This window comes from Aptenodytes forsteri, unplaced genomic scaffold (genome assembly GCF_000699145.1).
Source record: "Aptenodytes forsteri isolate BGI_AS27 unplaced genomic scaffold, ASM69914v1 Scaffold188, whole genome shotgun sequence".
NCBI lineage: Eukaryota > Metazoa > Chordata > Aves > Sphenisciformes > Spheniscidae > Aptenodytes > Aptenodytes forsteri.
This window is the reverse complement of record NW_008794371.1, coordinates 351923-364912: the sequence shown is the minus strand read 5'-3', so window position 1 is coordinate 364912 and position 12990 is coordinate 351923. Positions and strand designations below refer to the sequence as shown.

At 41.2% G+C, this 12990-nt stretch overlaps 1 protein-coding gene across 2 annotated transcripts in view; it reads right to left on the bottom strand.

The window, feature by feature from the left end:
• RFFL (ring finger and FYVE like domain containing E3 ubiquitin protein ligase) overlaps positions 1-12990 on the bottom strand; it is a 32683-nt gene that overhangs the window by 7630 nt on the left and 12063 nt on the right. For both annotated transcript variants that reach the window (XM_009287024.2, XM_009287031.2), the window contains exons 3-4: positions 5623-5813; positions 33-437 (exon numbers count right to left, since the gene is read on the bottom strand). In XM_009287024.2, the coding sequence (XP_009285299.1) occupies positions 33-437; positions 5623-5808 (591 nt within the window). In that variant the 5' untranslated portion in view covers positions 5809-5813. The remainder of the gene's footprint in view (positions 1-32; positions 438-5622; positions 5814-12990) is intronic.

Below are 12990 nucleotides of genomic sequence, written 5' to 3'. Positions count from 1 at the left end.
TTGCAAAAGATGCTTCTGGCTAGAGACTGTACCTGTTGATGTTCCTGAGCTAGTGAATTTGAGATGGGATCTGCAGACACTGGAGACGCATCATGTGAGGTAGAAGATGCTATGCCGGTTGGTGGGAGAATCACAAAGTCTTGCTGTCCAGAGGTACTACTATTAAATGGATTTGTTCTTATCTGATCTTCCTGGGTAATGACAGGCTGCTGGCCAAGGATCAGAAATACCAGGTCCTCCTTTTCACGACACAACTCTGTAGAAATCTCACGGAGTGCCAAATAGTCTCGCAGATCCTTCACCTTCATCTTTATCAACTCTTCCCGCTGAAAAGCTGTGGCTCGGAAACGCTGGCATAGATGGCAGAGAAGGGGACCACCTTCAGGCTGGTTTGAGCAGGACGTACAAAAATTCTTCTTACAGTCCAAGCAGATGTGCTGTTAAAGAGAAGGGAACAGAATCAAACCGATCCACCATGACCTGCAACAGAGGTGCATGACGACCGCAGGCAGTGCTCCCCTACCATCTGGAAGCCAAAGTACGTAGTAGCCTCTGTTAAAGCACACAAAACCTTCTAATTTATGAAGAAGTGCCAAGTGTGTTACTCATATTCCTAGATGAGAAAAAGGATTGATCCCATGAGCAGATCACTAGATCTCTCCATGAGGCAGCAGACTTTCAAGTAAATTACAGCTAGTTGTGCATTGCTTTATAAAACAATGAAATATTGCTCTGTGCATTAAGAAAGCTCTAGCATTGGAGGGAACTACTTAAAAACTTTTCTCTATTTTATAAATTTAATACTTATTTAAGTAAGTATTGGAGTGACCTCCCCCCCCGCCCTTTTTTTTCCCTCCAATTTGCTGCAATCACTAAATGAATCTTTTTTTCATCGTAAGAGGAAAAGGAAACAGCAAGGCTTACAGTGTCTGACAGACATCAAAGAATTCAATATTTATTTATGCAACAAAAATAGCCAGCTTATTTTGAAAATAATATGCACACTGTGTGCCAGTTAGGTGCTAGACAGAAAGTGTTGGAAGTTTTGGAAATATTAGGCCCCAGATGTTTAAAAACTTTACAGATTGAATTCTGTTGTTTAATGTTTATATTTTATACTGTTCTGGTCTTGTCACTCAGGGCTCGATTTTCAGAAGTTCCAAGCACTCACAGTCCGTGTTGACTTCTGCAGAAACTTGACTGTTCAACACTTTGGAAAGTCAAATTCTACATTTTCCAATAGGAATAGCAGCAGAACAGCCACATTACGCGCCTTTTAAAAAAGTCCTGAGGGAAGAAAGAACTGGTTTCAGTGCTGGTTAAAAATGCTAATTCACAGTCTCAGAGAAGACAAGTATCTCTATGAAATCCTGACATCGACCCTTCAGAGCTATGCAAGGAAAAATACACATGCAGAGTTGGAGAAGCAACAAACTCAGAGACAAAAAAATTGCTTCATTAATTGCTTCTAGTGATTAAAGAACATTTTTAACTTCACAGTTCAAAGAAAGCAGATGTTTCTCATGTTTTAAAAGGTGTAAATACACTACTTGCTTACATAAGCACCTTCTGATCCCCTTTACAGCCTGGCAGCCCCCTTGCCCCACACACACCCTTACAATTATAATCAACAGACTTCTCATTTAGACCCTGTAATAGGCTTATGATGACAGTTAGTGGAAAGAATCCTGATTTCCTGCCTAAGCATTTTAAGACATGAAAATTTCTACCACAGAGAGAATCTCTGGTCATGCAAACTTGAAACCTCATCTCAAAATTGCTGTTTGGGGGCCTGCCAAGTAAAAGTGACTTTCATCAATCACAAAGCAAGACAGGAAGGGCAATCTCCACATACCATCCAGTTTTCAGAAATTTTCCTTCACTTGGTCATTATAAAAAACATTAGTATGTAACTGGCTTTTTTTGACCCTACAATTGCAGAAGCAATCCAGTTTCTTGGGAAGTTTTCAGGGCAGAGACAGGAACTACTGGTTGTGCATGTGTCTAAAGCAGGGGAACAAACACTCCGCAAAGGCAGAGTAATGGAAAATAACCCCGTTGACAACACTTTCCCTCTCTCGATCACCCATCTCTGACAGGGGAGCAATCAGAAGAACTGGCGGGGTGGGGGGCGAACCACAAAAAAACTGCTTTACTCTGGCAGAGGGAAGCCTCCCCCGTGCTCTGCAGGCTGCCAAACTGGCTCCAAAAGGAACCGCTTGTATGGCCAGGGACCTTCCAGCCAGAAAACCCCTACTTCAGTGCTTACATGTTTAGGTATCACGTAAGCGAGCACAGTACAAGGGCTGCATTATCCAACATGTTTTTTGCAAGCAATTAACAGTAATAACACGAGTCTGCCTTAGTTATCAAATGATACATTTGAGAAGTCAAAATAAAACCGGGCATGTCTCTGGCTTATCAGTTCACCGCTAGGATTCATCTTCAGAGAAAAAAAAAAATTCCCCAGGCTGTATCTGAGCATCAAGTATTTAAACACGCACAGAAGCTGTTTGCCACATCTCAGTGTTAAGCAGCTTTTACAGCTTCGATATATTTGTTGAACTCTGACTGAAAGAGCCATGATTGAAGACACTGTTCTCTTCAGAACGATTAGTTTCAAATGTTGCTGTAAATTAAACCCTGTTACTAAAAGGTCAGACCACTTCTGAATGATGCTTACTAACTGGCAGCACAATCACAGGACGGTCAAACAGAAGTGAAATACTGTAAATCAGAAGCCTGTCCAGAATGGAAGCTGTTCCTGGTTGTTTGCTCTAACAGCTAGTCTCCCAGAGATACCAGGATGGGGCTTTGATACACTTGGCTCTTCTCCGCATGCAGGGTAAAATGAAGAAATGCCAACATTCAAGCTTTCACTACAAGAAGTGAAATACTGTAAACCTGTCCCCTGTCCAGAATGGAAGCTGTTCCTGGTTGTTTGCTCTAACAGCTAGTCTATACCAGGATGGGGCTTTGATACACTTGGCTCTTCTCCGCATGCAGCGTAAAATGAAGAAACCAACATTCATACTGTCGTTCAGTTGGGTTTTTTTTTTAATCTTACACTCTAGCTTGCCAGGAGCTTTTTCTGTAAGTATGCAAAGAAAAGCATCTTCCTGAAAATGTCAGCCAATTTAAGGCACTGAAATCAGAAAATGGGGGAGGAAGGAATAACATTCTGACGTATCCACCAAGAATGCCTGCCGTAGCTTTCTATCAGCAGAGAGGGAAATGAAGAATGCTTGTTTTAAATTTGAAAGATTTTGTGGAATCAGTTTGCTACAGAAAACCAAGATCAAAAAAGTCATCTAAGAGAAGTAAAACACCAAAAAAACTCAGAGATTTTTGCTACCATGATTAAATTTTACATCCTTTAAAGATGCTCCAACAGTTAAAAGCATCTTATAAATACATGCTCCATTCAAACCTCCCCTACCCTAATCCTTTTAGTAGGTGCCATGTTATATGAAAATTAAAATACAATTACGATAAAAGATCAAGTACTTAAGATACCATCATTCTGCTTTTTTTTGGGTGGGCGGGGGGTGTTTGTTTGGATGGGTTTTTTTAAAAACAATCTATGTTATCCTTATGGTCACCAGTGTGGAAGGAATTAATTTTTATCTGTTGTATTTCAGTATAAACATTAACTGGACACTAAAGTTCAAAGTACTGCCTCTCTTGGGACAAAATGCAGAGTTTTTGGTGCTCTCGTTGCAGCAAAGTGAGATTTCATACACTTCTTGGTCCACATCAACAGAATTAAAGAATTAACATGGCTTACAAACACGTCAGTGTTTTACCAGTTATGTACTCAGTTCTTTATCTCAAATTCTCTTCTGGCAACCAAGGCCCGATGGATGACCTCGCAGACCTTCCTGCAGCTGTTTAAGCTTTGCCACCTGTAGCCATCTAGCTCAAGTCAGTCCCTGAGATTACTGCTCAGTAGTTGTGGTGGCAGAAGGAAGGTGGAAGGAAGGTTTAGGAGCCCCTGTTCACAATACAGAATATAAACCTCAAATTCATTTTCATTGATAGTCTGCACTGAATGGGAGCAGCTGAGACACAAGCACACGTTGCACTCTGCTGCCCCAGTTACACTGACAGCCAACTCCAGCAAAAAAACAGGGAAGTCTGCTGGGGGCAGAAATGTCTTAAATTACTTTAGCAGATCCTCTACAATTTGCACACCAGAGCTTTACCTAGCCCCAATCAGTCTGTGTTTTCGCATATCTGGAGCGGTACTGATGACTCTTATACAAGAGACTGCTTTAAAGACAGCTTATATTAGAACATATGTTTTAGAAGATACCAGGAAAAATGGGACCATGGTTCTAGCACTGCTACTGTATAGTTGATACTTAACTGCATGAATTGTCTTCAAGAGCAGAATCGTCTACATCCACTATTTGCTACTATGCAGAAGAGTAAGCGCTGGATTCAGAATAATTCTTTCCCCAAGTGTTCGCGAAGATACATCGCATTAATGAGGACGACATTAAAGACAACACTACGCGGAGTCATGTGCAGTGACTGCACCATTCCCACCTGACCCAGAATCTGCCTACTGTCAGAAATCTAAGCATACTGACATACCCAAAATGTATTAACATACATACCCAACCCCCAAAATATATTCCCAAAATTCAAATTTGTAGTGATCTCTGGAGCAATAACACTTCTCAGTGCAAAAAAACAAACATCCCCATTGTTCTGCGAGTAGAAAGCAACAGCTCTGCCAAGGCTTACCATTTCTTAGATATGTGCCAGCATGCACGAATAAAAAGGTGCAAGAAAGACCAATTTATTAATTTCCCCATCTAATCTAAAAGGGCTGTAATTTTTAAGTTCTCACATTATTAAGTTCAGTAACATGCTATATATAAGACACTTAAGCTATACAGATTGGACTCTGAACAACTTTCCTCACTAAAACATTTTTCAAGCAGCATTATAGGAACCACCATGCCCAAATAACGTCCCAGACAGGGTTTGCTGTCTAATTAAAAATCTTGTGGCAACAATTATTTTGGCATCTATATCCGCACAAATGAAGTTTACAAACAAGATTAAATGGATTTGGTCTTTTTTTCTTTGGCATCGAGCTTCAGCAATTCAACACACACCCTCAATAAACTTATATGGCTTTTTAGTTTGAGCAACAATAGTTTGGAAGAGAGATACGTACATCATCTTCTACTGAAAGCACAAATGGATTACTAAACTTCTCGCCACAACTTTTTTTTTTTAAAGGACATTAGTGTTTTTAAATAACAAATTTAAAAACTCGTGTTCAAGTTAATGCTCCTTTAAATGATTATAAGCAGTTTGGCTTGCTTCTTTCAGCGCCTGGGAAAGCCAAGTCTACGGAAGGTTAACTACCACATTTCCAGTCATCTTCAACTACATCTGCTAATTGCGAAAGAATGACTAAAGACACAGAAGCAAAGGCAAGCTGTCTTTTCCCATACCGTATGTCCTCAACTCGGAGGCCTCTGACGTGCACCCGTTTCTCTTCAAATTGGCTTTTCATAATTAAATGAAAGTCAGATGGCATATTGCAGTCAAACTGAACACTCCCCTAAATCAGCGGCGCCAGAGAAGACGTTTGCGACTCACCTTCCTAGAGGAGTTGTCGAAGTGCACACCACAGGCTTTGCAGCTCTGTTCAGAAGCAGTGGGAGACGGGTAGGAGCTGTACCCGGGGTTGGAATAGGCTTGGGCTCTGGCTCCCTGCTGCGGTTGCGGCTGCATCTCTTCGGGTGAGCCATCCAGACAAAGCCAATTACAACAGCTTGCCCACATAGTAACTGAAAGTGGAAAAGATACACGTTAGAAATGACACAGGAAAATCTGTCAGCTAAAGTGAGAACAAAGCATAAAATGCATATTTAAATTTCCCACCAGCAATTCATTTCTGACAGCGTGTTTGTAAGTTTTGATCTTTCCTCTAACTTACAAGCACATGCAAAAACCACACACCCAGTCCAGCATGGTACGCCTTTGCTGAGAAAGGACAAATAAAGTTCAGGATAGTTATTACTGGATCTTAGAGTTAAGAGATTACAACAAAGATAAGATAAATTTTATGTTCCAGTTTGCTGTACAAGACTATGATCAAGTTGGCTGTAACAGGCTGTCTCTATTCCACGTAACCCGTAATACACTGACTTTGTTTTTTGTGCATTGGGAAAAGCAAACAGAAGCTCAAATTATGTCTCATATATTATTTAAATAAAATCAGCAGTAAGATCATAGATGCCTATTCTTCAATTTTATTCTAAATCCCTCTACAGATTTACAGCTACAAATCTAAAAAGACAAAATAAAAGACAAGGACAGTGGAGCCACTGATTTAACATATGCCAGTTCTCAACTGAATTTGCAGCATTACAAGGCTAAATCATCACACAGCAAGTAAATGTCAGTAACTTAAGAAAAATCAAATATTAGCTTCTGGTAACTTGGGAAAACAATTGTATCTGAGACACAATTGCTTGTGCAGGTTTTTTGCAAGCCAAATAATTTTTTTATATATATATATATACACACACACACACACTCTTACCTAAAATTCTAACAGTCCAGTGCAAAATGCACAGTTTTGGAGCCTTCTAAGACCACCCATGTAGAAGTATTCCAGAAACACACTGCTATAAACTTGCTTTTGGGAGTTTACAAAGAAATCTGAATTCATCTGGGCATTCAGTTTCTAGAGCATACACCATGTGTCATCACTTACTGGTAAACAGAATACAAATTGCCTCCTCTGCATTTCTGCATTCACACTGTAGTTCCTGGACTCTGTTTCTTTTCTGTCTTAAAAATTGGGTCCATCACTGATAGTGTTGGACTGCTCGATTTTACAAACATCTGGAAATAAATCATCTCTCAGCTACACAGCCAATTCATTTCTTTCGCCTCAGTAAGTATCGCCACTGTAAAACTCCAGATTCCCAAGGGAAGGGGGCTGGTATGAGTCCCAAACGTTATTTGGTACAATATACTAACGTACTGTTCTGTTGAATTTTTTTTTTTTAAAGCTGTGTTAAGTCTTTTGGGTTGATGTACTCAAATTGAGAAGCTTTTGCAGTTTGGTGCTGTTCCAGTATCTGTAGCTTTAGTGGCATCTTTAATCCTTTCAAAATCTAGCTGAATTTGGCTCGTCAAAGTTCCCGCTGTCACTGCAGTGGACGTATGCCTTTCAAAATCCACAATGGTGAGCTTACCAATGAACTCTACCCTGCAGGCTCAGCAGATTTTAATGTTTAAGTGAAAGTCTACAGATTCATGACAGAGAAACAATTCTTGGCGTAACTGATGTGCACAATGCTGTAGTGTAAATTGCACTCAGACTGGTAAATAGATCTCTAATAACAGAACAGTAAGACAAAAAGGAACACCAGCTGGCTGCTGGAAGGACAGGGCTGACCAAAGGCACGGCAGAGACACACAGGCCACAAGACTGTTACTGCAGATATTCATGATATCAAAGCCATCAAATGCTGATTCTATCAAACACTGAAAATCACAACACTAAAGCGGCATCAATATGTTCTCCATCCCCTACAATCCTCTCACCGAGTGCTGACATAAAATTTTGGAGGTGCCTTGACCATCCTCCTCCCACATCATTTGGAGCTATTCTCAGCCTTAACAAGCAAGCTGCCAGGCTTCCCCAGCAGCTTCGGATAGCAAACCACCTTGGCAGGAATGTGTGTTCTGCACAGAAAACACTTGGGATAGTCACCACACAGCAAAACGACGAGATCCTTTAGGCCACCAACAACTTTGATTCGTGTTACATCCCTGTGTACAAAACCTGGTGTCAGAAGATAATAAGCTTAAACAGTTATTCTTTATAAGCATAAACAAGAATCAATGAAAAACAGTGTGAGTTCTTACTGACACTCAGGGATCTGAAGCCTGAAAACATTAATGACCTAACTGCAGCATCTTAGCCTAACGATTAGTTTCACATGCCACAGTACTCATCCTGTATAAGCAGGGGTAATTATCACTTAATAAATACATGGAGAGAAGCATTCCATGAACAGGAATCACGTATCATCCATTTGTATTAGCTCTGCACTGCAGTCAAAACACATACTTTAGATATACATAAAAGAAACAATCACTCTTTTTCTTTCTGCACATTAAATTTTAAAGCTATTGGTCCCACTCAGAAGTTAACACAACCTTTCTATTGCAAAAATACTGAATTTCTATTTTAAACTATGCTGTTTGGAGGTTTAATTTCTTCCTAGGAATAGCAAATCTAAACAACACGAAAGCTGCACAGTCAAACAAGTATTCACAGCCTCCACAGCAGTGGAAAACGGCGTCCATACTTAAGTTCCCTTCCTGTTTCAAGGACCCCTGCAAACTGAAGGCCACCCACGATAACAAAATACACAAATGCTACTGCCTGCCCCAAAAACTTTGTTTTCCTAAAAAAAGACAGCCCACTAATTCACTCTGCAACATTGCAACATGTCAAACATTGGGAAGAAAAACACAAGGGAGTGCACAAACCAGGATAAAGTAAGACAGAACTCAGCATTCAGCTGGAGTTGTAAGTTTTGTGTAATTGCCAGGGAATGAAAAAGGTTGACAAAAGGCTCAGATGTTGCTTTAGAAGAACCTTAATCCTGCTCAACTACAAAAGCATGGAAGGGAAAGGTCCATAAACAAACAACTAATAACCAGGACTGTCCTCTGATCTGTAACGTTTTTCCAAAGGTATCTCCCATCTTTAAGAGAAAGGAGCACATGGAAACACGGCAGCCATTCATACAACTCAGGCACACTACTTCAGCCTGTACCGGTGTATGTCAGGTTTTAATTATTCAAGGACCTCTACATATAGGCGTAAGTTTAAGTTAGGGCTTGCTTATATGCAGTGTTTACATTGACAAAGATGCTTCACTGAAAACCGCTTTGTGCTGACGGTTGATAGCCACACAGAAACGGACGGCTCTCACTTCACTATCAGCATTTTGGGAGGCTGGTGTGTTCCTGCCGAGCATGTACTTTGCGCTGTGAGCGGGCATTCCACGTTTCTTCCGTGCCACTGTCAGCTCTTACGCAAAGCGGGATTCTCCTCCAGGCACACTGAGAGATACCTGCCAGCCAGCAACCATCATCTCTCAACACGGCATACAGGTTGGGGACAGCAGCCGGGCGATGCCGCAGCCTGCTCCAGCTGCAGCTTAGACCGCTCCAAGTGCAAGAAAAGGAGCTCACAAACGTTTCCACCTCTGCCCATACGGTGGTCATCATGCTCTGCATCTCAGTCAACACTGCCCCAACTAATTTTGTAGATAATCTGCTACCATTTCCAAATTCCCAGGAGACCACAATGGCTGAACAGCAAGAATTACACTGTTGATACCTGGAACACGCAGTGGACGCTATATGGGAACTTAAAATGCTGCCACCAGTTAGGCAAAGCTTTGCTAACCGGCAGCTATACTACCAAGCAGATATGACCGAGGCTTAAGATGCTAAAAGGCCTCTGTATCTGCCTACAGCTGCACTAAGACAGCGACAAGAAACGCAGGTAAGATTCAGCGGCTGCTTCAAGAGGGATTTTTCCTTTGTTCTGTACAGCATCCGTTTTAGACCTGAGGAAATAGGCACTGCCAGTGGGAGAGGACTGGTAGCGGCAAGCAGAATTTCACGGTGAAATTCAGGATGGCAATTTCCTAGATATCTCCACAATGTTTGCTACAGTCTAGTTATTCCCTTATTTATTTTGTTACCCATTCAGAGGAATGTGGTGGACACCATCCAGAAACTGATAATTTCCGTAAGCAATGCTTTGACAGATGGGTTGTTGATACAGATGTGACAGAGTTTGAGCATCATAACTAGAAAGCACTGCCCTGTGTAAAGCCCATCAATCCTTTGCAGATGAATAGCTGTTCTGCATGCAAGGAACTCCCTAATTACACCGAAGCAGTAAATAAATGCCCAGCCACAAAATTTACCAGGAGAAAGAGCTACTTCTTTGTTGTGCTCCAGGGCTGGGTAAACACTTACAGTAACCTGACTAGTATTAACATGTCAGTTTGGAAAAGTTAACGACACCATAGATTTCAAGAATTCTCAAGCAACTTCTTGAATAAAAGATGTTGACTTACTGGCATGACTAATGTTACAGGCATTACTGATATCAGCAGTCTTCACTGTTCTTGGACATGATGCTCGTACTGGCCAACGGGAGCCACGGAAAACAACTGTTTTAACTATGCAGCTGAGTGTGTTTTTGGGAAACTGAAGTCTGTGTGGCAGGCACTCAACAGATGACTTCTGGCAGACAAAAAGTACCTGCCCTAAATCCTGACTGCATGTTGTGCTTGGAGCATCGGCAAGAGCAAAGGGAGAAGGAGCTTCAGCAAGGGTGGAGATGCAAGATTAAACACTATCCTGGACCTGCAAACACATCCACCCACATGGCAATCATCACGCTAGGCTTGTTGTTGGGAAGGGGGATTGTTTTGTCTTCTTTCTTGAGTTTCTTTAAGGAAAAGCCAGAAGAAATGCATAAACATTGGATGAGGCAGGGAGTTGCTTGCCATGGTCTGTGGGCAAAGCAGTGCTAGCACACTACCACGCTCTGACAGACTGCTCTTTTTTTCCCAGTATGAAGCTGTGAATGCTGTGACTCTTTTCACTGATTTTAAACAGAAGAGTGAAATTCATTTCACCACCTGTTCATTAACACGTTCTATACATCACCATGAGTTTTGTATAAATTTGCAAGCATGATTTAATTCCAGAGGAAATACCAGTGATGTCAAAGTTTTCCTCCCATACACTGTTGAAGATAGTCTTCATAATGCAAGCCTGGATTTTTATATTTTCCATCTTCATTAAAAAAAGTGTTTGAACTCAGGTTCTCACTATATATGCAATATTAATGCCATAACCTTGCTGGCTGGAGTATGAGAGATCACTGTCTACATACAGAATTTATTACATGTGCTTTGTGGATTTCTATCAAAGGGTAGGCTTTGGCTGTATAGAAAAACTGTGGTTTATGTTTGAATATAAAATTTCCCTTTATTTTCCTAAGAGTGCAAACAATAAGGGACTAGAACAAGTGAAAGGAACATCTCAGAATCATTGAGCTTTTGGCTCAGTATAATAAAGCTCTTGATGACTGTGTCTGGTTTCTTTTCGTGACTGCTCAGGAATTTGGGGGCTGGAATGCAGTAGCACCAATGAGACACTTGAGTTAAGGGATCAAAAGGAACTGAGCTCCCACGGGCAGCTGATTTTGCTCCCACACGAGGAGAAGCCACAGCAACAAGTACTCCTCCTCCTCCTGAGAGGCCTTCAACCACTGGAACACCAGGGCTGATGACCCTTGAAGCTACTGCGAATGGAGAAGGGTGCCAAGAAGGGAGGGAGATGCAAGACAAATAGCAGCTTTGCTAGGGCATGCTTTCCTACAGTAATGCTTGCTCATTAGCTCTATCAGGTGCCCTTGCACCTCTTCATTTAGAGGAAGACTGATCACCACAATGAGCTTCTTTTCTATTAGCTCCTTGAACCATCAAGCTCCTTTTCCATCTCACTCACTGAGAGGCCATCCTCCATGACTACCTGCTTACTCCCTTTCAGAACCCCCCTATGATCCCAAATTGCCTTCTCCTGTTTCTCAGCAGTTTCCACGAGATTAACGCAGAGTGTCTCAGTCTTCTCTCTCCACCTTCCCCTCACTCTTTGCCAAACACTGGGTAACTGCCAAACTGCAGAATCCAGTAAGGTCTGTGTGCTTCAAGTATAGATGCTATACAACAAGGCATATCCAACCTGTTACCCATTGCGTGGCCTCCACAACAGCAAAACCACATTCATTGGTAAGACACCACTTTCAAGGCAACACACCAAGACTAGGATTAATGTTATTCACAAAAGCAGTAGTTTCTGCCATTTCTAGTAGCTTGAAGATCACTGAAGCCACAACAAGGCAGTGTGGCTTTAAAATACTGATGTCTTGCTAAAGCACATTTAAAATTATTATTTTTGCATTATTATTCCATGCTGTATCCCCTACAAAATTCATCAGATCCCACTTTCATGAATGCTGTTTTGCAATGATTTAAGTATTTAATGAGTTAGTCATCTTGGTGCCTCATTAATAGCATTGCACAGTTGCTCACTGTTACAATTTACTTTTTTTTTCCCCCCTTCAGTAAACCTGCACTGATAAGAAATGCCTCGCTAAAATTAGTTTCACTAATAACCTACCACTTACAAACTGAATTCACAGCTTGCTTGGTCAAAAAAATTAGTATTTACTTGATAACAGAGCTATAGAATAATCTGCTCAAATGACATTTATGCATGAAGTATTATTTTTATCAGCCTGTGTCACAGGCACACAGACCTGAATTATGATAAATGGGAGCAACCATATGTCGGGACAGGTGGAAAAGTCAGCAAATTAGCCATTCGGAGGAGGCACAAGGGAAGGAGGCAGGTTGCCAGTCTGAGCATGACATTTGCAGAGGTGGTGTCTTAACCAGTACGAAGTGTAAGAAATCGAAGAGTGGGGACCAGCCCTGGCTGTCTATCACAAAGCATGTAAATCTAATTTGCTATATACAACAACTGGTTTGAACACATTAGATTTTTATCTAGGGATAGAAAAAAATATATATATTTATGAGTAAAGGTACTAGTTCACATGTGCCTAACGTGACAACATGCACATCTTGCAAAAATATGTAAGTAAATATCAGCACAGCTAGAAACATGAGTGTTCAGAGGGAAGAGAGACCGAAATTTTGGTATGGAAGGAGGAGGCATTTTTCCCTTTTGTTCTGTGCCTTCAAAATGTCTGGAGACATTTCACATCTCTAATCATCTAAGTATGCAATACCCATAATCTTTACAAAGACAAATATATGATTGCTCACCAGTCTGATCAGCAACCTTGATGTCAGTCTAAAATTTTTCAGGTGAGAAACTGGC